This window comes from Protomyctophum bolini (assembly GCF_963924005.1).
Source record: "Protomyctophum bolini genome assembly, chromosome: 7".
Classification (NCBI taxonomy): domain Eukaryota; kingdom Metazoa; phylum Chordata; class Actinopteri; order Myctophiformes; family Myctophidae; genus Protomyctophum; species Protomyctophum bolini.
The window spans coordinates 39154210-39179397 of record NC_137868.1 but is presented as its reverse complement, the minus strand read 5'-3'; the positions used below and the strand labels follow the sequence as shown (position 1 = coordinate 39179397).

Genomic DNA, 25188 nt, shown 5'->3' with positions numbered 1-25188 from the left:
GTAAATTGTTTAAAAACTCCCATGTAAACCTTCAGCTCAAATTGGTTGGTGTGTGAATATATCCTTGTACCATTTAGACAGAAAGAGCTACCTTTGTTATCATGGCCACAACAATGTATCCTCTGTCAGCGTAACAGTGATGTACGCACAATAAACACTATGTTGTTAGTCCTGACGAAGGTAATGTTTATCCAAAAATGTAACTGGGTCCTTTTGTTATCAAAATGGCTTGAATGTGTGCCAGAGAAATTATAAGTTGGTAGTAAAGTGTACTAGTCTAAAAATAACTAGTCCCGTTTAGCATCTAGGACGACCAAGGACAGACATTGTAAGTGTGCACTTAGGGATGACTGCTCGCTCTGTAGTCTGTACTGTGACAATATGTCCAAATGAGTGAGGTGACCCGGTGAAACAGGTGTGTGCTTAACCATAGACGACACAAAGGCTGACTTGTCACAGGTTCTAATTTGGCTCATGAGTCACTATACTAGTGTGAAAAAGTCATGAAGTTTATATTTACAGGTAAACGATCGTGCTATTAAATTATGGAGGGCCAGATAAAACAGAAGCTATAGATGATTGACCCCTCAGTCAACTACTCACTCATTATTGCAAACTGACTGACATTGTCATAGCAACATTTCCTCCATTCTGGAAGTGGCTCCTGCTTCCATCAATGTGATCATGAGTACAGTAGTAGTGATGTAATTGGTTGTAATCTCATCGGCAGCCCCCATAAACAGACCAGACCAGGTGCGAAAGTCGAGATAAAACTACTTGATCCCTGTGGGGAAATCCAGCTGAATGAAACGCAGGACAGGCACATGTAAGAGTAGAGAAATAAGAATGAAATACAGGATAGATAAATTAGGACGTAACAAGATAAATACAGAATAAGCCTGGCCCCAAATGTTCCCAACTACACACGGCCACACTACAATGCAGCCCGCAGGGTGGCCCCTTGTGGCCCCTGAAAGAATTAAAAAAAAAAAAGAATTAAAAAAAGAAAAAGGGCTAATGAAAGTTACAGGTATGATGTGTGCGATATGAAGTGTGAGATTACTAAATCACAGCACTCCTTAGTCATCCCACCATCAAATTCAAGGGCTTTTGGAGAGAAATGAGACAGACTCCAGTCATTTTAGACTAGAGCACTGCAGAGGGAAGGTGTGTGTGTGTGTGTGTGTTCAGCTGGTGTTCGTTGATGCTCGTTAATGTAAAGGCAATTATGTTCATGCACTGTCAAATAGGTCTACATCTATTCTAAGTACCAGCTCAGTGAATTTGTGGTTAGAGACTGGGGGGTCGGGGTTCAATCCCCGGCGGTGTCATACCAAAGACTCAAATGGGACACAATGCCTCCCTGCTTGGCACTCAGCACCAAGGGTTGGATTGGGGTTAGAGGCCTATTCATAGTCTGGTTTTTCGGTGAGGTGACCACCACTCCGGTGGTGAGCTGACCACCGGAGCTGAAATAACGTTGAGCGGTGGTGAGTAAAAACAGAGAGAAGGGCTGGAGCGATGGCGGTGGTTTGCTCTTCACCGCGGCTCGTGACGTCATGTTGTAGTTCGGTGGTCACCTCACCACCGAAAATCCAGACTATGTAAGAGCCTTAAGTCCCTGCGATATACTAGTGTCATGTCCAGGGGGTGTACTTGTGCTACACAAACAGGAGATAGGCTCCTGCCCTATGGTCCTCATGGCTCGGCAAGGCTACTTATCTTATATTCTAAGGTAGCATATACCTGTATAACTGTACACAAATGTAATTTATACATAAATATTTGTTTAAGCACAAAATACACTTTGAGAACCCACAAATTGTACGTGCAAAGCTGGCACGCTGTGTGGCCGCCCATACAAAATCATTCTACAGTTGTGGTCCCCGGACTAATCTAGATGAATACCCCTGCAGACAGTACAGTATAAGGTACATTATAAAGTAAAACTTTTGCATGATTTGACTGAGAGATTGGCAGTCGAATCAGTCCGATTGCAACATTAAAATAATTGGAATAGAGGAACATTCCATTTGGGCTGTGGAGGGTGCCGAGGGGTCTGATTTAACATATACTTGCGTATATATACACTCGAGTAATAAAATAAAACGGTCGAACAAAACCTGTTTTTAGGTGATAACGTTAAGATTGATGACAATACGACTATAACTTCAATACAGTATGTATTGTACAGCCTATTTTTCAGGCACTAAATCATTCACTATTCTTTGTTTTTTGGGGATTGAAAAGTACTGTACTTGATACTATGTAATGATTTATTCAGGTGGTCACAGTCGGTTCTAGTGGGGTGGGCAGAGAACTAAACTCACTCAACGGTTCACAATGCATGGACGCCAACTGAAAATATAATATGAATTGCTATTTTTTTTAAAGCAAGAATAAAAAACCCTCCGACTATTTCCCTGCTAACAAGAGTAGGAACATCATCCATAAAACGCCATTTCAGCAAGCTAAACACCAACGGCTTTTTAGTTAAATGCAGCAAATAGCCTCTTGTGATCCAAGGATCAAATCCTCCCACATTTCCTCCCGTGTCTCACTATCAGACACTTCTCCCTCCTGGCTCTCGGGCTGGATTGACCTCTCCCATCTGTCAAGAAGACTGCAAACTCACTCCCTATATCTTCTGTCGCAGTCTGCAACCTCACCTCTCAGATAGATGGTAAATGGTGCAATAATGCCTTCCATCCAAAGCGCTTTACAATGTGCATTAGTCACACGTACATTTGCAGGCAAGCATGCAAGGCACCAACCTGCTCATTGGGAGCAGTTAGGGGTTCAATGTCTTGCTCAAGGACACTTTGATCCTAAACCATGGATCAAACCTGAGAAACGTCCAAATTACCAAGCAGCCACTCTACCTCCTGAGCTACCGTCAATCCTGATTCTGGGTTATCTAGATATGCTATGTTTACTTGTTCACATTTGCCATGTACAGTATATAATGTAGACGCATGTTACCCGTTTGCTTGTCCGCAGATGCCAAGTACGTTATTTAGACGAATGCTAGTTTTGGTGTCATGTGTACCTGCAAACCTGGTTACTTTGTAGGGACTCATTCACATGTATCAAACACAGCCAAACAAATGTTTGGTAATTTTTTTGTTTTTTTAGGCCACCACAATGCTTTTTCCAAAGGGAGTCACATGGTTTGACCAAACATTTGTGTTTGATCGCCGATTGCTGGTGGTGTTATGCCCCTCCCCCCCATCAAACAAAAATGTTTGGTCAAACCATGTGACTCCCATTAGAAAAGCATTGTGGTGGCCTAAATGACCAAACATTTGATTGATCGGCGTTTGATAAGTGTGAATGAGGCCTCAGACTTACTTGTTTTTTCATTCCTTTTTAAAGTATTTTTGGGTATTTGGTATGGCATTTCTATGCCTTTATTTAAAAGCAACATTGAAGAGAGACAGGAAATGGGGAGAGTAGAGAAATGACATTCAGCAAATCATATGATCCGGCTGGCCAGGAATCAAACTGGGGCCTCACTGATTGGGCATTGTGTGGTGCAGTCTGTGCCCTAATTGCTTTGCCATCAGGTCGCCCCTAGCACTTATTTGTTTTCTTGGCACCATTTAATTGACCACTTACCCTGTAGTCAGTCATGTTGTTTACTTTAAACTTGCACTTTGTCATAAGGGCTACTAACTACTTACATCAGTGACCATTTTAACCACAATGTTTTGTCATAAAGACAGTGGCCTTCACCGCCACTTTTTTTTATTTAGATTTGAGTTGGCCTAGCCTGGCTTTACACAGTGAAACATTCACACAACTATAGTTGCCGGTGCATGGAACATCACTTCCATGAAACTTGACAGATACATGAACCAATTAAAAAAAAAATCAAAGTCGCTCGCATGCAACCGTCTTGATTTAGCAGCCAATAGTTTATTCCACTAAATTAGCTAAGCTTATCAGTATGGAAAAAAAGAATTTTAATTTATTTATTTTATGTCCAATTAGGTGTCCATGTTGTAGAGTCATTCACAAGGAATACCAACAGTCATTCGTTTGACATCGTCACCTGGCATGTCATCAATGCTTTGGCTGTTGCATTTCACTAGTTGAGATGTTTGCAACTGTTAAACTGTTAACTACAACAGGCATTCACTGAGCAGCACAAGACCATCTTGCTGTGAGGCAACAGTGCACTCCTGAACACTGTGAGCCTGTGTGAATGAGAGACCTTTTATGTTTATGTGGCAGAGAGAAAACTAGCCAAGAGGCGTGGTTATTCATTACTCAGGAGATGTTGCCTACAACACACGATGAATGACATCTCCTTACCCTGCGTTTAACAGTTACCAACCAAGTAGTTCATAATTATATATTTTTGCAGTACTGTAAAACAACCTGGCACAGACAGAAAGACAGGGGGTTTTGGTAAGACAACTCAAATGAGACAGGTGGTTGAGGTGAGACGGAGAGAAAGAGAGAGCCTTCAGGGAGAGACAGAGACAGTTGGTACGAGACACTGACCTGGCCGCCCAGGCGTTGGTGTTGATATTGAACGAGGAGATAGTTCCGGTGAAAAGAGGCGTGGTCTCAAACAACCACATCTTCATGTTGGCACAGGCATCCCACTTGTGCTCTCCATCCTCTGCGGTTCCATTATAGCCCAAGCCAGCGAGTACACACACACCCTCCTGAAACACGCAGAGACAGCACAGTCGAGTCAAACTGGATGTGCACAGCAACTGGCATGCACGGGGAGAGGCAATGTGGTTTGGAGCAAAATATATGAGACAGAATTTGATACTGACCATGGAGTGGGTCAGGGGTGAATGGTGGCGTCGTAATATACCGCAGACACTATACATGATAGAATTAAGGCTATGATACCAAACCATGCACCTCCTAATGCCTAAAAATGCTACATTTATTTGACGTGCCGACATTTCAGCTATGATGTTTATGTAGCCTTCTCTCCTTCACCTAGTTACATTAACTGGGTGTGTGGGGTGTCAAATGGATAGGCCAAATATTTATGCTGCCAACAAGAATGTAAGTTTCTTTTTTTGGAGTTTGGACAGTTTGAGTTGTTTTTAAGTCTGAGAAGAGTGAATGAGAGACAATGGCATGATTATTTTATGGTTAGACAGACATGTTATTCTGGACACAGAAATAGTAACCAATAAAAACCATTAGGATTTAAAGGCTAGACTAGTTGAGTCACACCGTTAGTCTCCAGAACCAGATAAACTGCAGTGCACATCTTCATCAAGGTGTGCCATAGAAAATCTACCAGAAGAGGAATGTATGGGAAAGGTATGCAAAGCCTGGTGTGGTGATTCGCATAACAACTCTAATGGGTGCACAATGAGTGTGGTATGCAAAGCAGACCTGTAGTATATTTTAAAAGGCAAATTAGCCTAGTGTCCACATTCAGACACATTTGGGGCACAGATACTCAACTAGTGGATTGTATCAATGTTCCGTTTCTAAGCTTATTATATTAGGTCCCGAGGTTATGTTATTGTTATTCAAGGCAAATATTGTATTCTGTCAAGACAGTGAGAACCAGTGACAGAGGTTAGAGGAGTGAGGTTGAGACAGCTAAATTAATATTGGGAGAATGAGATGTGGTCTTCCCAAGCATCAACTAATGATTTTCTGTTTGGCTTTTGTACCTTTATTGATAGTTACAGTGAAGACAGACAGGAAAGAGGGAGGAAGAGACAGGGAGAGACAAGCAGCAAAGGTCGTCATGAACGGGACTCGAACACTCGAACGCCGTCAGGCCAGAGCCTATATGTGGCATGCACCTGGACCATTAGGCCAATGGGCGCAGCCCCTAGGCGACAGTCTCCCGTAGTCATGTTTGTAGACTGTGGTTGTACTGGGTAGCCCCATAGGCGTGTGTGTGTAGTAGACTGCGGTTGTACTGGGTGTGCCTAGCTGTGTGCGTATACCTTGTTTGTATTAGACAGCTCCTAGTGGTGCATGTTTACTGCGATTGTAATGGGAAGCCCCTAGTGTATGGCACTGAACTGCCTCCAGTTTGGGCTGCGTTAACTTTAATTTTTAAGCAGCACAATTGGCACAATGTTGGCACAGAGCGGCGGAATCATTGGTTATTGGATCAAAAAGGTGAGCCTGATGAAAAGGGACAACCCACCACAATAACACTGGCTCCCCCCAAAAAGGGAGAGCATTCAAAGTATGAATTCTAGCTAAATCCCTGGATAATAATAATAATAATAATAAGTAATAAAAAAGTAATAAAGACTAAAGTCAAGAAACAACTTACCGCTATAACCCAACAGCTGACATATTTGTAGAGCATAACTTTAGCCCAGATCAGCATGAATACACAGCGATACCAGAAAGGCTGGGCCTGTTTGAAAAGATACAGGTACTTGGCATTAGAAACAAAATACATTTAGAGCCATTGAACAGGATATTCATCAGTGAGTGCAAGTGATCATAGTGTACAAGAGTACAGTGTTCGCCAATGTATCATCCAGCCTGCATTTCCTCAGCGTTATAGAACTAAAGTGTACTACTTCACAGAGTGTGAATTAAAAAGTGGACTTGTTCAACAGTTCTCACCTCGTACTCATCTGTTAGCATATAGGTGTCTTCGTAGTGAGGGCTGAATATTGTATATATAACCAGACAGACGAGACCCAGGGAGAAGCGTTTCATGGCAGGTAGAACACTGGGACAGAGAGGAGAGGAGGTGACAAAGAGAGGTTAATGATGTCAATATGGTGGACAGAAAGGGCTCGTCTCTGCAGTGCTGATCTGCGCTCCGTTCTGCTCTCTCGTCCATTTTTCTTTCCGTCCATCGGTCCGCTACCTACCTCTCTATCCCTTCTTTCACCCTCGATCTCTTCATCCCTCCCTTAAGTGGGGCTTGGCTGACAGCATAGCATGCGAGTGTGGCGAGGCCGAGCAGACTGCCGAGCATTTAATTACCACCTGCCCCCTACTACGCAGGCCAACTCCAGAACCCGGCCTCTTCGATGTAGGACCAGACCAGGGCATAGCTACACACACTGCCAAGCTGGCCATCTGATGATGATGCACGAAAGAGAGAGAGATCCCTCCCTTTTGTCCAAATCCAATCCATTCTAATCTAAACCCCTCCAATCTTCCACCCACACTTCGATTTCTTGGACCATGAATTGCATTCTATTCTATCCCTGTACTCTCCTTCCCTCCCTCCACCCTTTACCTCAGAGGTTTGTAAAGTGGGGTTTAGGGACCCCCAGGGGTCCTTGATGTGGTTTCATGGGATCCCCAGCTAAATGAGGTAATCTAGCATCAAAATCAGTTTAACTACTACCGTTCACTACGCGTTGCCTTGCGGGGTGTTGTGAGATTGTAAGTCAGCTCTTTGGAAAAACAAATAATAATAAATAATGATAATAATAATGTGATTTTTTTTACTTGAGACATTGTGAGCTTGAAGTTCAGCTATTTGACAAATAAATAAATAATATAATATAATAATATAGTCTTGTATGAGGATCCCTGTCACAAACATCTTTTGCCGGCCGGTTCCGCCGGCAAAATACATATTTCATTTGAAAATGTTTGAAAATGGCTTCTGTATACCTGTTGGGAGGCTGTCCAGGGGAGTCGGTGAGCTCCCCTGCCACCAGCCTCTGGTAGCTGCGCAGCGTGAACTGGGGCCCCACCAGGAAGCCTCCGTAGAAGTAGGAGAAGCCATACATCTCCAGCAGGGAGGGGACGGTGCGCAGTGCCGCTTTCTGCTGCTCTGCATTCAGCTGCTCCTGAAGGAGGGAGGAGAGGTCAGAAAGAGGAAAGGTCAAAAGGCCAGGTTTTGTCCTAAACTGAACTCGTATGAACTATGAAGAGTGGGTGACTGAGCAGTAACCCAGGAAGCAGCTATAGGGGTTCGGTGTCTTGCTCAAGGACACTTGAGCAGGGGATCAAACCAGGAACGTTTCCAATTTCAAGGCCCAAGAGTTCAACACTTTTAATCCCTTTCCGATTGCATCATATTTGGATTTTGGGCAGTTCATAAGCGGGAAAAACAGCACTTTGACATCCGATCTACGATCAAAGAATTAGATCTATGTCAATAAGAAATCTAAATTTGATTAATAAAATAATATCTTTTAACACCTAAATCCAAATCTCATCCATTCGGACAGGGATTGAATTTCTTGAACTCTGGTGACCCTGGTGAGCCAAGTAATATCCCCTGTGGGAGAAAAGAGGGATTGTGTGAGTCATGAAAGGGGGGCAGTGGAGCTGGAGATGGGAGAGAGAGAAGCAAGAGAGAGCTACATAGAGAGAAATGACTGGGTGAGGGACAGTAGCCTAGAAACCAGACAAATCTGTCAGGGCCTAGTAGTATAATATTGGGTGGGTTTATCAGAATGTTTTGCTGTGATGTTTGAATCCCCCCCTTGGGGGAAAAAAGCTCCCACACAGAAGTTCCAGACTAATTTATCTGGCCATGCCAGGCTAGAGGGACAGGACACAGATGAGAAAGGGGGTAAACAGTGGAGTGAGAGAAAAGATCAGAGGAAGAGAGACAGAACAGGAGCCAAGGCAGACAGGGGTGACAAACAAAATGGACAACTGATAACAAACGAGGACGATAGGCAAGGTAGAGTAATGATCACTGTAATGAGCGTATTCGTATCCCGTTACAAATATCACAGCGAGTCGACCATAATCTACACTTACCACAAACTAGCACCTACCTATACCAGCCCATTTAACTATGTGATATTTAGCTAGAATACCCAGTAGTCTGTTCCTAATGAAAAGATCAAACAATGAGGCCAGACAGAGAAGACCATTTACTGTACCTTTGCACTGAGAATTTATTACATTATTGTGAATATTGTCTAGCACAGTGTTTCCCAAACTGTGGTGCGTGAACGCCCTCTAGGGGGTGCGTGGCATGAAAAGGGTAATGGTGGTTGTATGGTGTTATTTAGCACAAACGGCAAAATCCAGTAAAACACTGTTGTAAGGAGATGTATAGAGCAGCTGCGGGAGTATACAGCAGCTGCGTGTCTCTCAGTGCAGTAACATTCCGTGATTATTTGCCATAATCATATTAAGAATGTATACTTTTCGGTCAAATGCAACAAGACTGAGTGTTGGGGGGGTGCGTCAGCTAGGTCAGGAAGTTACAGGGGGTGCATGGCCAAAAAAAAGGTTTGGGGACTGCTGGCTCTAGCACAACTGACATTAGAGGCGGCAACAGTTGACTGGAAAGAGGGGCCATCTAGGAAACAAAAAGTCCCCGGTTCAGGGACTGTCCAAGTGTCCCTGAGCAAGGCACCTAGCCCCTAACTGCTCTCCCGGGCTCTAACACTGCAAAGCACATTGCACTTCTTAACCCATACATTTAGGAGCAGAGGACACAGTTCAACACAATTTATGTTAATGTTTAAATTTATATATGATTATCGGCCTCTGCCATCGGTGAAAATCCATCACTCCTAACCTTCAACACAACAGTATACCGTGCAACACTAGTAGGTTTCTATTGAGTGCATATGAAGCTGATATCTAGTGACTGAAGCTTGTAGAGGCTTGCACTCACTCTGGATCAACAGCATGAGCTACATTTTTTTAAATGTAAATATTAGAGGATGGTGTTTTTCTACAATGGTGAAAAAAGAAACTAGCAAGGTAAAGACAAAGTAAATCAATGAACTGCAGTGGCTTTGAGCTATGTAAGAACAAAGGTAAGTGAAGCATATGGAGAAGTAATGTACTTAAGTGGCATTGAGAAAGTGTCTCCGCTATAAACCTGTGTATTTTGTAACCTAGATAAATGACGGTGAGATAAAGCACAATAAAGACAGAGGAACCTAGTAATGCACTAATGGTTACAGCAGACTTGAGCATGGGTTGCTAGCACCACCGCTAAGCACGGAGAGTGCTCAGATGAGCAGGAGGAACACTTCAAAGCAGGACAATACGTTAAAGTGACTCCAATCTGCCCAGAGATAGTGTAGCGATGAATAACGCCCCTGTCTCCACCACAACCATAGACCCATCGGCCTTGAATCAAATCGTCTCTCCTGTATCTCTCTTATGCAGTCTCCCTTTACGGTATTTCTAGAAATCTGCCTCAATAAATAAAAACTGGGAGGTGGCATACTAAAACAAAACAAGAATTATATTAAGATTGATTTCGCCAAAAGCTGGCGGAGGAGTCTGGAAATAGAAACCGGTGATAATAACAGAAAACCAGGCTCAACGTTAATACCTAGCGTGGCCACATAACCGACGTATATCCTGTTCTGCAGACTTTAGCCTTCCTATCAAAAACACAATCTCTCCCTCTCTTCCCCTTGACGACAGAATGAAAGAGTAAGTTACACAGACTGTCTGTATACATACAGCACAACACAACACAACACAGGAGAAAGTACATTCACAGACTGTCTGTATACATACAGCACAACACAGGAGAAAGTACATTCACAGACTGTCTGTATACATACAGCACAACACAGGAGAAAGTACATTCACAGACTGTCTGTATACATACAACACAACACAGGAGAAAGTACATTCACAGACTGTCTGTATACATACAGCACAACACAACACAACACAGGAGAAAGTACATTCACAGACTGTCTGTATACATACAGCACAACACAGCACAACACAGGAGAAAGTACATTCACAGACTGTCTGTATACATACAGCACAACACAGGAGAAAGTACATTCACAGACTGTCTGTATACATACAGCACAACACAGGAGAAAGTACATTCAAAGACAGTAAAGGGCTGCAGATTGACAGATTGAATGCCTTTTGCAAATATTTATACATCCCTTCAAGGCAGGCAGTAACACATCAGCTGAGAGCAAATACAATCACAACGGAAAGAGAGAGATCAAATCAACTCACCGGTTCCTTTCCGCCATCATAGTAATCAAATGCCAAACCTGCAATTAGAAACGGCAACGAGCATCAGAGTACGATTGCCATGATCAGTAGAATATACAATTCAATTCATACGTTATGTGTTGCTTGTTATTTGATCACCAAGGTCTAGACCAGGGTTCTCAACAAGTGGCTTTGGGCCACAAGCTTTTCTGACAGTGAAATGCAGCCATGCAGGAAAGTTGTGCTATATATTGAGTCCCGGTTTCAAGGTCAAAGTAAAATGTAGGTGTCAGTGCATAACCAGTTGTCAACGTATTGGTTGCCACCATTGGTGTGTGAATGTGGGAAGTGAGGACGCTTTCTTTGAGCACTTTGCTATAAAAATGCAATTCAAAATTCATTAGATCTGCAGCAGTGGTTCCTAAACCCTGTAGGTCGAGAATTGAGACCCAAAAGAGAAATTTGAGTAGTGAAAATAGCACATCTACAACTAAACCACAATGCAACAAGCTTGTGAGCTTGTACTTCCGCAATTTCTTTCACGAAATTCTCTTTTTATTTCTTGCATGAAATTTTCTCAATATTTAAAATAACTAGAACTGCACTCTGTCGAGTGCCTACTACGAACGTCAAACTTTCAAATCTCAGCCTCTCTGTAAAACATTGAAATGAAATACTAAAGTCAATGGTGTGAATGAATATTCGAATGTAAAAAAATTAAAGAATAATCAAATATTTTAAATTAAGATTCGAATCAAGCTCTGCTTGCGCAAGTAATAATAATAAAGATATTTACTCATTAACCATAAAAATGGGTCTGGCCCCACAGTGATGTAGTGGGAGATCTACAGCATGACTACTACGGCAACAGGGACGAATCAATAACGTGGCACCGGCAAAGGCCTATATGGCCACTTTTACAGATCAAAAGTCTGAAAGCAACATTATTGATAACAGATAAGGTTCACGGTTAAGGATGGAGAGTAAAAACATGGAGATAACGAGGGGTGTGTGTCTCAACGAGATAAGAGCAAACATACCAACGAGCTTGAGCGTTAGGACACAATGGGGCATGGTCCATTTGATATCATACTCCTCCGTGGCTGTGAAGTAATAGCCTGCCAGCAGGTATACCTACGGCAAGACACAGGAGAGCACAAATATCAATAACAATTACGTACACAATATACTAGCATTCAGCCATATTTCAATCATAAAACATAAACACACATGCATACATAAAATCCAAGCATATTTAAACCAACAAGGGTATGAACCATATAAGTGAATCAAGCATATTTAGCCCAGAAAAGACTAAACCGGTAAAGGCGATAACATGAGTTCTGTGTGTCTGCGATATATCTTTGGTCAGTGTAGCCATATAGTTGCCTACCTAATGTACCGGGACATCACAAATAAAGTCAAGTTGACTTATTTAATTCCTGTTAGGGACTGCAATTTTCTATGCCAAGTAGTGATGCACCGAATATTCATCCCCAGAAAGTATTCGGCACAAAATGGCTAAAAATGCATTTTCGGCCTATTCGGTTTCGGCCCGAATAGGCAGAAAATATATCACCGAATAGTGTATGCAATTAATGCATTCAAAAGAGCTGAATAAATGTTTTATGGACCCATAATAGTGATTATTATTTAAGTTAAGTTTTGCCATAACCATTTCTTTTGCCATAAATCAGGTAGCTTTAAGGTACGGCCATGACAGCAATGGTAGGAAAAAAGATATATAATATTATATCATATTTCGGTATTCGGTTTTCGGCCAACTGTTTCCTATATTCGGTTTCGTCCAAGAATTTCCCTTTCGGTGCATCCCTAATGCCAAGTGAGATTACCAGTAACCACTTAACAGGCATAGCCCTATATACTTCATTGTATACTGCATGAGAAAATACCCAAGCTGCACTCTCACAAAAGCATCCCATTGCAATTTTACAATTAGAAAAAGGCCCCAGGACACAGATACGGAAGAAGGCAACAAACAAAAAAACATAAGCTGCACGTGGCGCACAATCTGGCAGGCAGCGCCTGAGCCACTGCAGTGAAAGAGTGCGAGGGTGGATAGAGGGGGAGGAAGAGCCCATAAAGTGAACCTGCATCACCACCCAGCACACAGGAGCAAAAGAGAGGGGGGGGGGGACGACGACAAGGAGAGCGCTCACCATTTGAAAGATGAAACTGCTCAGGATGGCTGTTATCGTCCTTCCCATGAGCCTCAGCATCAGGAACTGGACTAAGATACATAGTGCAGAATGATAGAGCTGAACGCCTGAGAGAGACGAAAGAAAGAAAGGAAAGAAAGAGAGAAAGGAGAGAGAGAGAGAGAGAGAGAGGAAGGAAGATACATAGTGAGACGTGGGTGTGAAGTGTGACCTGCAAGATTGGACATGACAACTGCATTTTCCCACCTTCATTCTAAATTGGCACACATAGAGAGACAGGAGGAAGGAGGAGAGGGAACATACACCAACGTAAATCCAATATGAAATGAGCATTCAAGAGGAATAAAAGGATAAAAGCAACAGACCTGCTGTAAAGTCCAAGTGCAGCCACAATAGAAAGAAACAAGTGATCAGTTATTAGCAGCCCTTTAGAATTTCATGATTTATGGCTTTTTTGTTATTGCGGTAATACATTACTGTTTACCGACGGTATGTTGGTATTGCGGTATTGAGCAATACCTCAAAAAATATATATAATAGTTATAATAATATTATAAGGAGCATGGTAGCGCCACCTCACGCATTGAAGGAAGCAGTTCAGGGGCCTCCCCCTGGTCAGTCAGGCCTGCCTGGAGAGGAACTGGTTGGAATAGACAATAGAGGGTATGCGCGTGACATCATCGTACCTGGAAGTTATGCGGGAACACCCACTGAGTGGCAAAAAACTACTTTCTGGCCTTAAGTTGACAGCCCAGTCGCCTAAACAGAAAAGTCCTGTCTGATTGCATTGTTTTCAATAACACAACCTTTTGCTGCATCCTGCATTAGGTGACATTTAGAAACAGGTGGTACTCCAACACTCCATGCTGCTCAATGTTTTGCCAGTCAGTCTAGATGAGGGGGGCGTGTCCTGATGGGAAAATCATGCATGTGCATACTCTCTATAACGTGTTCCTTCCACCCGCTACGTTCTACCGGGGAAATACCCCTCAGGTGATAGGAGGAGGCCTAGTGGGCACTCCTCATGAATTCAACAAAGAGTGAGCTCAGTTCGGGGCTCTCCCCAGGTTGGCAGAGGGAGAGTAGCGCCCAATTGGCACCAGGTGAAAAATCATGGGATAAAAAATGTAATAAAATAATAATCGCGGTACTGTAGATTCCCGACGCAGCTGGGTTGTTCAGTATATTTATTATTAGGAGCCATGTGTGGATGCACTACCACGTCTATTATGTTTTGGGTGACCAATGACCATGCCATGTTGTCTTGTCTTGTCGTACGTTTGTCTTGTTTTTGTTTCAAAACTTGATTCAGGTTATGTGGTTTGTATTAGTGTCGCTTCCATGTTAGCATAGGACTATGCAACTTTCTATTTTATTTTCTTATTTTTATTTTATGCTACCACAATATTTTGTGTATGGACTCACAACATTTTGTTATCTTTTATATGTTTCATATGGGTGTGTCACATATACTGTCATTTGATTTACTGTATACCCTGAATCTTGAATAAACAAAACAGTGAAAAAAAAAAAAAGAATAATAATAATCGCGGTGATGAACTCGATACTGCAGTATGCCTTACACACAACCGCGGTGTGGCACTACTGTTCGAGTTCGTTTGGAAAACGTAACACCCCTGTCGCCCACCCTGCCATACCACCCTCAGAGACTCTCCCTCACTCCATCCATCTACACTTGTCTTTACCTCCTTTTTAATTAATATTACACCTGTGGGCTTAACTAATGTATTAATCAAATGTAAATGTTGCCCTCCATCTGTCAAACCTGTTCTACCGTTTCAGTTTATCAATTTGCATATGAAATATTCACTTCCTTTCACCAGAAGAACAATCACTTAACAGGTCAGACTCCGCCACGGTCATACTCAGCCACATAGACTGGAGAATGACAGACCTACTGCATCTCGTGGTAGAACTACACAGGCACAAGCTATCAGCTTCCGCACAAAATACTCTTAACATTTTTGATGCAGTATTGCCCTTGGAACACACATAATGCATGGAAATGAAGCTGCTTGAAGGCAGTTGTAACCCATTTTTTGCCACAAGGGATGCATCTGGGCTAAGGAATAGAATGACAGACTCTAATGATTTTGATGTCCACCCCCAGAAATGAATGCAGAGCCCAAGGCTAGACTATGGAGTCCATATGGAGTAGAATAAGTCACTGGTAGACTATATAGAGGGTATGTGCATGCATAAAGTGAGTGGCAAATCGAGTGGCAAAGTGAGTTTAACATCGATTAGTACAATCAGACAAGGATTTTTCTGTTTGGATATAGGGACTGATAAGTCCAGAAAGTATTTTTCTGACCATAACTTCTGGGTATGATGATGATGCCACACGCATACCCTCTATAGCAGTGATTCTCAACCTTTTCTGGATCAGGGCCGACCAAAACCTCGTTCACGGCCCACCCATCTGATCCGTGTCAAGTGGTCAGATGAGTCTTTTAGCAAATATTTGGGGGTCAGCTTGTAGTATCATCACAGCCTCACCAGCAACGTTCTTTGTAACGTGCCATGTGTGAGCGGCCAAGCACTTGCCGGGCAGAAATGTGCCACGCAGAACAAATTAAATCTATCTACCGCATATAGATTTGTGTTGTAGTTGTCGCCTGTTTAACTCTGTCCGGGACGGGACGGAAATAAAAAGTCAACGGGAGCGGGAAACCATGCCTGCTCACGAGCCCACAGGTTGATAATCACTGGTAGGCTAGACTGTGGCAACGCTTTAATTCACTGACCTTACCAACATAGAAGAGAAATAATACTGTAAGCACCAGAAATGATGCGTAGCCTGCGAGCTAGTTCAGGCAGATACCAAATAGTCCGGCAGTCCGGGTTGTGGAGTGGGAAATTTGGTATAGGGCATAGTCTTTTTTATTGGCCTAAAATATTGTCTATATACATACATTCATAAATCTACTTGCTGACCGGCTGTCGGTATTGAGCAATTTTTATAGGGGTGTATATATATATATATATATATATATATATATATAACCCTACCATTAACTTTATATATATATACATATATAGCAAAAATGTCAAACTTTCGTTATGCTTTAAGTAGCATGTGCCATGTCAAACTAGGTGGTTTTCATGATCCTTGATGAATCCATTCCAAGCATTAGTTTAGCACAAAAAACACTCCTTGGGCTAAAAACAGCCATAGCCACCCAAATGTGCCCAAAATGTGCTGACCTCTTCACATTAGTGCTGACCTCATCACATTTTGTCATGACTACTATGGCCATTTTTAGCCCAAGGAGTGTTTTTTGTGCAATAAGAATGCTTGGAATGGATTCACAGACACAATCATGAAATATAGGATGTTAAAGGAGCATTAAGTGACTTGGTTTTATTTCGTTTTATTTATTCTCGAGTAATTAAACTTATTCAGTGTCGTAATACAATATCATATAGAAAAATACATAAGATCAGGAAAAGAAAAACAAAAGGTATACATGTGAATTACAAGTTTACAAAATAAAAAGCTAAGACAAATTTCAAAACGATCTAAAAACAGTTACATATTGTGGGGTTCTGTATGGAAAAAATATTTGGAGACCGCCCCGGTAACAGTTGACCCCAGGGTCATGGTCAGCAGCACACTCTATAGTAGTGTGCAAGTAAATGTGTGTGAAGTGTCAAGCAGCTGATCAATGGCGGTCTATTTAAGATCACCTGATTCCTTATAATTCCTCCTGTGGTTAGTGTTGCCGCTGATGTTGTATGATTTGCCCCCTCCCACCACCACCACAAGTAGTTCTGCTTTCCCTAGGGGTTCTGTTTCTCCTAGGGGGGATGTATATTATTTCCCTCTCTTAAATGGTTGCCTGTTAATGTGCTGAGCAGGGAGTAATGTATAGCAGAGCCTGCATGCCAAGATCAAATATAATATTTACACACTTGTATTTACAGTCAATTGAAATGTTCTCAAGCTATTTGTGAGTTATCTGAAATTGCATTGTGTTAGTACTTGATGAACACTACTACATTTCTATGCCAACTACATTCCATTAAACCTCTTGAGCCCCATTGCCCTCGCCGGCGGGGGCAGCGGCTGTCCACCTCTGAACAGCGCTCAGACCCAATTGGTCTCCGGTTCCAACCACCGGATTTTCCCCCTGGGGTTTAAGCGGTTTTAAGCGGCGGTTCCCAAACTTTTTCGGCTGTGCACCCTGAAAATAGTGCATTTATAGCGCTTTACATACGTGCATTACATTCACCCATTCACACACACACATACATACATTCATACGCCGATGGCGGCGGAAACCCTGCAAGGCACCAATCAGCACATCAGGAGCAATTAGGGGTTCAGTGTCTTGCTCAAGGACACTTCGATACGAACTCTGGGGGAGCCCGGGTTCGAACTGGCATGTATGTCAGATAAGCTACTGTATATCGAGACATAGATTTCTTATATCCACATATATATGGCATATATTCTGCATAGACTTGCCATATTGGCACCAGTAAGACGCCCCACGCTGAAACAACAGATCTGGGAATGCCTGGAATGGACCTTTGTTTTGCCTTTTCATGCCAGCACCCCTGGGCCTAGAAGGCACTCGCTCACCACCGGGGTGTCGCACCACAGTTTGGGAATCCCTGCATTAAGGTAACCACACCAGGTCAATTAACCCCCCTATCTAAAAGTTATACCGTTTTGGGATGTGGTTAGCAGATAGTTGGCACTGGGCAACTATTGTGTAATTAGACATTTATGCAATACACCAAATCATTCATTTTACAGCCAAGTGTACCACTGAAATAAGTCATGTGACTTAATTACAGCAGACTGCATGTGTATCGAATTATAACAAGGTAGTACAGTACATAATACATATTTTTTGAAAAATCTTGAAAATGTGGCGCAAATCTTTAAATATCTATTCTTTCAGAGTGAACGTTTTTAACTCAAATCTTTGCTTGTGGGTGGTTCCTGGAACTACATATTTTCAGATTGTGGTCCGCGGCCAATTACATGTATTTTTGGGGCTCCTTGACATGAACAAAGTTGAGCACCAGGTTTTTCAGAAAACTGTTAAGATTTAAAAGCTTTTTTTTCGGCCTCAGGTCTAAATGAGTTAAGTGGTCCATCTCCACTACTAGCTTTTCATGTTTCACTGGTTTTAGTTTTGGTTTCGACACTTTCCTGCTAATCAATGTTCTCCCATTTCAAACCAACTAACTACTGTACACACAGCTTGCTGCCATAAGACATTGCAGTTCAACAGCACAGGAAATTAGCACACTTAAGTTACCACATCTACAAAGCTCTTCCCTGTATTGTTATTGTAAATGAGCGATACTTTGCCGCACTACTCCTCCCACAGTTTCTGCCGCACACACTCGAGCCATATGTCAAATTGACCGGCTTCATCGGGAATCGTGTGCTTGTATTTTGCTAAGAGATGCGTTGTATAGTTTAATTGATATTAATTAATTAGTTCTCCATAGACTTATAATGGGGAAATCGAAGACTAAATGCAAGTATTTTTTTCCATTGGAGAGTGGAGACTGTAAGCGCCATATTTACAAGACTTGGGAGGGAGGTTCATAATAATTATGAAAATTAATTGAAAAGGAATTACATCAGTCGGCCTCATGGTGGCGCTATTGTTTACTTTCCACCACTGGGTTAACGGCAGGAGGATGAGTTAACAAAACGTCAACAAAGAGAGAAGTATATGACCAAGCTGTCCGTCTGATGACAAAAAAGATTACAAAAGAAAGGAGGGAGAAGTATGACTAAGACACAGAAGTGGTCAATGTTATCCTCAACTTCATATTGACATCTGTTGTCCAGATCATATCTCGTTGCAGGGCTGAATCATTCAGGCCGCGTAGTCAAGTCATACACCCAGCCAGGCCACCCTATCCCTTTACCCACACACGTGTACGTTTGGATTACAACAGAGCCATAGAGTATAGACAGAGTTGCGACATTGAGGGCGCAGAAAACAGCCCGGTCACGTGGTCATGTACTCACGCAAGCCCTATCGACTACAATACATTCCGTAAACTTCCGTATTTCAAATCTCTGTTTTTATGCCAAATATTGCGATATCGATACGATATACCATATTACCGTTAAAATGTCATATTCTACATTTTAAGTGTTGCAACACTTACATACACGCACGAACATGTGTGAGGATTGAAAAACCATAAAACCTGGGTGATCTATTCTACTGTATGCTATCAAATTGTATGTTTATTCATGCAGCATAGTACTGTACAGTATATTGGTGTTTTAAGAAGTATGTTATACTTTAGCTATTGAAAAGTAGCAGATCTACAAGCTCATAACGAGGCACCGAGTGCCACGCTACGAGCTTGTAGGTCTGCTATTTTTGAAAAATCGTGAAAATGTGTTGCAAATCTTTGAATATATATTCTGTCAGAGCAATCGTTTTTAACTCAATCTTTGCTTCATGGGGGGTCCCTGGAACAACATATTTTCAGATGGGGGTCGGCGGCCAATTACATATATTTTTGGGGTCCTTGACATGAAAAACTTTAAGAATGACTGACATAGAAACATAGGGTTTTCATAAAACTGACATTTGCAGAAATGTCTTCAGGTCTAAATGGGACCGGACCACATCTCCATGATATGATCTACTGCACCACGGATATGTCAACATGAAGTTGAAATAGTTCTCTCTTTTTGTCATCAGTTTCCTCCTTTAAGTGAAAGAAAAGTAGTGTAAAAATATCTTTTGTATATTCGGTTTCAAAACAGGCCGTATAGGCCCTTTACCGTTTGTCGCAAAAACATGATTTTTGGAAGATAAATATCCTCTGAAGTAGTTATGCATGATCACAGGGGTGACGTGACATTGTAATTGGCTGGCAATATTAGTGGGAGGGGCCTATGTAAGCGACTGTGGCAACCACACTTTGCAATTTTGAAAAATTGCGACCCTTCTAGTTTATTATGCTCTCCACACCAATGCATTAAAGTAAATTTTTAAAGAAAACACCATCACATACACCCCATTAATCCATTATCCATTTTGATTACAGAAGCAGTTCCTTATTCCACTCATACAATAACTTTGATAAATGATGATTAGTCATGCAGCTCTTCAATTGATGTGCTCAACAACAACAGTAGGAGCAGCAAGTCACCTCATGTTGAAATGTGTAGCTAGCTGTATGATTTTATTCTCTGTGATGTTTACAATAATGGCAATACTATGGAAACCTTAACCCCTTAAAAACCTTATGTACTTCATTGACCAGTCCCAGGCCCAAGGGCTCTATACAGTAGAGTAGATGCACTCCTTGTTCATCTCTACTCCAAATCTCTATAGACAAAGTTCAGTTGCTTATAGATCTGCTATTTTTCGCCAAATGTTTTCCCCAGAATCGGGACGCTAGACTTCAAGGGCTTAACTAGAGGTACTCTGAATATTTACCAAGATACAGGCTCTACTTGTGAGGCACACTTAAAACACCTCAAGGAGACTCAACAATGAGTTCAGGTCTCTCCCAGAACCAACCCCATTACATCTCTCCTCTCTAGAAACCATACTCATTCAAAATACTGTACGTCTACGCTAGCATGACATGATCACCCATTCACTTAACCAGCTGTGTGCACTGGTCAATTACAATTTAGGCATTTAGCAGACGCTCTTAATCCAGAGCGATTTATATTAAGCTGGTCCCCAACATATGATATGGTCACCCGATTGTGAATCTTAACCACAGACTAATTAGAAGAAAACAAAATGGCAAAAATAAATTAAGCATTTTTCTTTGTAAGCAATCCCAGCAAGCACGGTCAGGACCTGGACGAATTAGTGACGTCTCGATTGGGGCCAGATCAAGTCAAACCAAGACAGATCTAGCCCAGAATACCACCTGATTTCAACCAACATAAATTCTGCCCACTAAGACGGATGTCCTAAATGAATCAGAGAGTCTGATCGAGGCCAGATCAACTTAAATCATATCACAACTAGTCAGATCTGGCCCAGAATAAGCTATATTATTTCAACTTGTGAAGACGTCCCGGAAATGACGTAAAGATCATCCCCATATGGTCTGTGATCTGGCCTAGAACTGAACGTCCTGAAGGTCACTAGAGGACGTCATTATGACGTCATTTGGCTTGCTGGGATAGCCCGAGACCAATTTGTCCATTCACTCTTTCACAGCACAGAAACCCACTCGCACCACAGCACACTGCAATCTCACCGAAGTTGAACGCCGCAAGACCCAGTCCAAAGAGGGCGTGGAACAAGTGGATGAGTTTGGCTGGCTGGTGAAACAAGAACCGCCGGTATACTAGGGCACATGGGTAACCTGCAGAAGAGACAGCAATGGAGAACGAGAGGGGAATAGAAAGACAGTCAGTCAGACAATGTCAGACAATGCATACAATGCATACATATGGGCATATGAGGACAAAGGCAGCCTCAAATAGAATGAATCACTTGTTGGAGAGGGGGTGAGGGTGAGGGTGGGGGAAGAGACAGACACAAGCCAGACACAAGCAGACAGAGAGGAGAAAAAAAACTTGTTATCAAAGCTCTGAGCACCAGCATTAAGCTATGAGAGACTTGTTCTTGCCACCTCCTGGTGTGATCAACATTGACCTTGTGGTCTAACCACTCCAAGTCCCCCTGATAAAACCGTCAAACTTATCAGTGTGCTACACACACACACACACACACACACACACACTAACAACTTAAACATGCTGCTCTGTGCACTGTAGGTACAGACAGTATAGGTGTTACTGACAATAACAGGAAACTTTTACATGATGTGACTGACTGCAGTCGTGACGTGCAGTTTGACCTGTACAGTGTACAGTACACTAGAGCTGTGTGCATACATAGTGCGCAAATTACCGTTAACACATTAAAGATTTAGGTAGCACTGCACAGACATGGGGAGAGAGGGAAATATGCAACCAAAGGCCACATATGTGGTTTCAACATAGGGATAGAATAGCACCGTTCAGCCTGCTGCTGCGGACACAAGCATGTGACTAAGCAGTAAGCACTAGCAGGGAGGGAGAGAAAAGAAGTATGTGTCTGTCCATGTGTCAGAGCAAAGTTCACAGTCTACTTTCAGCACCACAACCCCCTTCCCCACACAGACACACACACACACACACACACACACACACACACCTGCATTTCTACTCCTGTGTGACCTGATATTAATAGCACAGTACTATTTGCAAACACGTGTCAAAATCAAAGCAGACTCAGCTGGTTTTCATATGAGACCCAGTGATGATATGCATTATCAAAACCTCCATGAAATCACATTGGGTGTGTGTGTGTGTGTGTGTGTGTGTGTGTGTGTGTGTGCATTCTGGTCTGGTGGCAACAGTCCACTGATCGACCTTGCAGAGTGACGGGTCATTCATTCGTAGCTTTAAAAAAAATCTTTAATATCTTTGGGACATTCTGAATCTGAACCGAACCATGAGGCTCGCTATGGTTCGTCAGTAACAGAACAACAGAGAACACCCCGATTCACTGCCTGTCTCTCGGTGTGTGTGTGTGTGTGTGTGTGTGTGTGTGTGTGTGTGTGTGTGTGTGTGTGACAGACAGTGTACACACTGTCTCTTTACACTACTACTAGGTTTAGCTAAAGCGGAGGTTAGCAGTGAATGAGAGTTGCAGCAGCAGTAGACACTAGACAGCACAGCACAGCAGACAGAGACCATAAAACAAAACCTGTGCCAGGGGATCGTTGCGGTTCTGATTTGATCGGACCACGGCGCGGTGCTGTCACGGTTTAACAGAAGCATCACTCACCGATCAGAACGGACAGAATGAGTCGCACTGCCGGTTCTGGGGAACCCAAAGACTCCGATAATTTCTCCATCAAGGGAGCCGCCATCTTTCGTGTGGGCGGAACTGGAAGTGGCTCCTAGCGGTGATTCAGCGGTGATGATGTGTGATCTACAAACTGACACACTTATATCTGCCCCCCCGCTGGGTTGAACCAACGTCCAGCCCCTCTCCTCCACCCCAGTACATACACCGTCGTACGACGATGTACAATTGGCCTTCTTCCTTATTACCTCCTCTTTCTATGCGTTTTTGTTTGCTTGCTTTTTACAACCAAATAAAAAACATGAAATGTTGAACTTGCAGCCTCTCGGTAAAATTCGTTCAACAGCTATCTAATAATCCTTATCCTTGTCAAAAACTTTTATCCCAGAGTTAGAATGTGTGACCACACCACTCACTCTGCACTCACTGGCACTGCTGCCATAATAAATGCATAAAGGAGAGGGTAGTAGTAGTGTGTAAACCTGGGTAACCAGATCAAATGTCGCCCTCCAATGGCGAGATTGATATGTTACGTTTTATACTTCAGACTTACAAAAATGTTGAATGCGCAGGCTTCTGAGGAACTCACGGTTCGTGTGACAACTATCTGATAATCTTTGACACAAATATTTTTTAATAAATATATAATATATAATAATAAACCTTTTAATCCAGACGTTGTGACCAGTTTAAAACAGGGTAGTATGACCGGTGAAATGTCTCCCTCCAGTGGCGGGATTAATAAGTGACATTTAAAGATTAGCTCCATGTGAAATTATTTGTTTATGCATTGTTATGCATTGTTATGTAAGTGTCTAACTGTCTGTCCAACCACCATGTGTACTAGACGTCGTACTACAGTGTACACATGATTGGAGTGCTTATTGTTTATAAGGATCCCCATTAGCTTTTGCCTTGACAAAGCTGGGGTCCCACAGACAAACATTTAACAAAGGCAATACTTACAATTGTTTACAAACACTAACTCAAAATAAAACATAGTAAAATAAAATATAAAATAAGAAATCAAAAACATAGGAGAAATCAAAAACAAAGATGGTGCTGGTTTAACATGTCCTTAATAAAATACATTTTGTGTTAAACTGTAACTGGTAACTGCATATAGGCGATATAGGCCTACTTTCCGCATTTTCAACTGTTTTTATTATATTTTGACAGTTGCTTTGGCGTGTTTTCTCATGCCAATAAGGCTGATTTGACTGTTAGTTGAGTACTGTACTACTGGTAGTAGTAGTCAATCCAGTCGTCTTGTGAGTCGTGAGACGTGACTCTTGAATAATGTTGCAACTTGCCTTTATTTCATAGATCCAATTGCCGCAAACGGTACCTAATTTCATGTAATATTAATTTCTGAATTCTTTTAACACCGTGAGGGGGCTTCTAATTATTAGAAACCTGCTAGAGAAATACTAAAAGAGTAAAATTCCTGCTGGGCCAGTGACTCGGTGGCGGTCTAGACGTATCTCAGTACAGAGTAGACTGACGGTGCTGCATGATTCCGTTTTTGGATAGTATGAAACTACAGTTATATCAGTTTTATCAACTGATATAACTGGAGAAACACGATTCTGTTGCATATACGAATAAGATTATATATACTGGGAAACTATTTAAAAATAGATGGTTAAACCGAAATGCATGCTGGGTATAGTAAATAGTACCGCTTCTCCTCCAATCGTAGTGCACCTTTGGACGAGGAGGAGGAGACAATGTCGATCAGTAACCGTATCTGTGGAAAGACTGGTTTTCATTCAAATTAAAATGCGTGATGTTTTTGCTCTGGCAAAGTACGTGTATGTTTTCTTTTAGCATGCCAACACAGCCATAGATATATGAAAACATATCATAAACATATTGGAAAGATACCCCGCCACAGTGATTATTTTTTACAGAAGGTGGCAATACAGACCAGAAAACTAAAGCTCAACATTTGCAGCATAGTAATAAATATAGCTGCAAGCAGCTATAAGATGGGGTCAAGCCCAAAAACCAAAAAAGCTATATGCAATATGCCAATATACACAATGAGCTATATAAACATTTAAATTATTTGACAAGTAATAAATAAAAATCACACTTGTGTGAAGTGACGGGCGCTCTTATCATCATACATCATCACATTCCATGCTGCTCACTGCTCAGCCAATCAAATCATCACAAATGTGGTACACACACACAGAGCTGGGCAACCAGAGTCAGACTCCATTCGCGTGTATGGGAATGCGATTTCTTTGACACAGCAAAAAAAAGGCTGAAAGGTGGATCGA

General features: G+C 42.1%; 1 protein-coding gene across 1 annotated transcript in view; it reads right to left on the bottom strand.

Annotated features, from left to right (window-relative positions):
• The window catches only part of lpcat3 (lysophosphatidylcholine acyltransferase 3), a 29663-nt gene extending 6660 nt beyond the window's left edge, over positions 1-23003 (bottom strand). The window contains exons 1-9 of the mRNA XM_080769026.1: positions 22880-23003; positions 21300-21407; positions 13056-13162; positions 11916-12009; positions 10897-10934; positions 7594-7772; positions 6583-6691; positions 6281-6367; positions 4510-4676 (exon numbers count right to left, since the gene is read on the bottom strand). Of these exons, the coding sequence (XP_080625152.1) occupies positions 4510-4676; positions 6281-6367; positions 6583-6691; positions 7594-7772; positions 10897-10934; positions 11916-12009; positions 13056-13162; positions 21300-21407; positions 22880-22964 (974 nt within the window). The 5' untranslated portion in view covers positions 22965-23003. The remainder of the gene's footprint in view (positions 1-4509; positions 4677-6280; positions 6368-6582; positions 6692-7593; positions 7773-10896; positions 10935-11915; positions 12010-13055; positions 13163-21299; positions 21408-22879) is intronic.
• Between the last annotated feature and the right edge of the window lie 2185 nt (positions 23004-25188).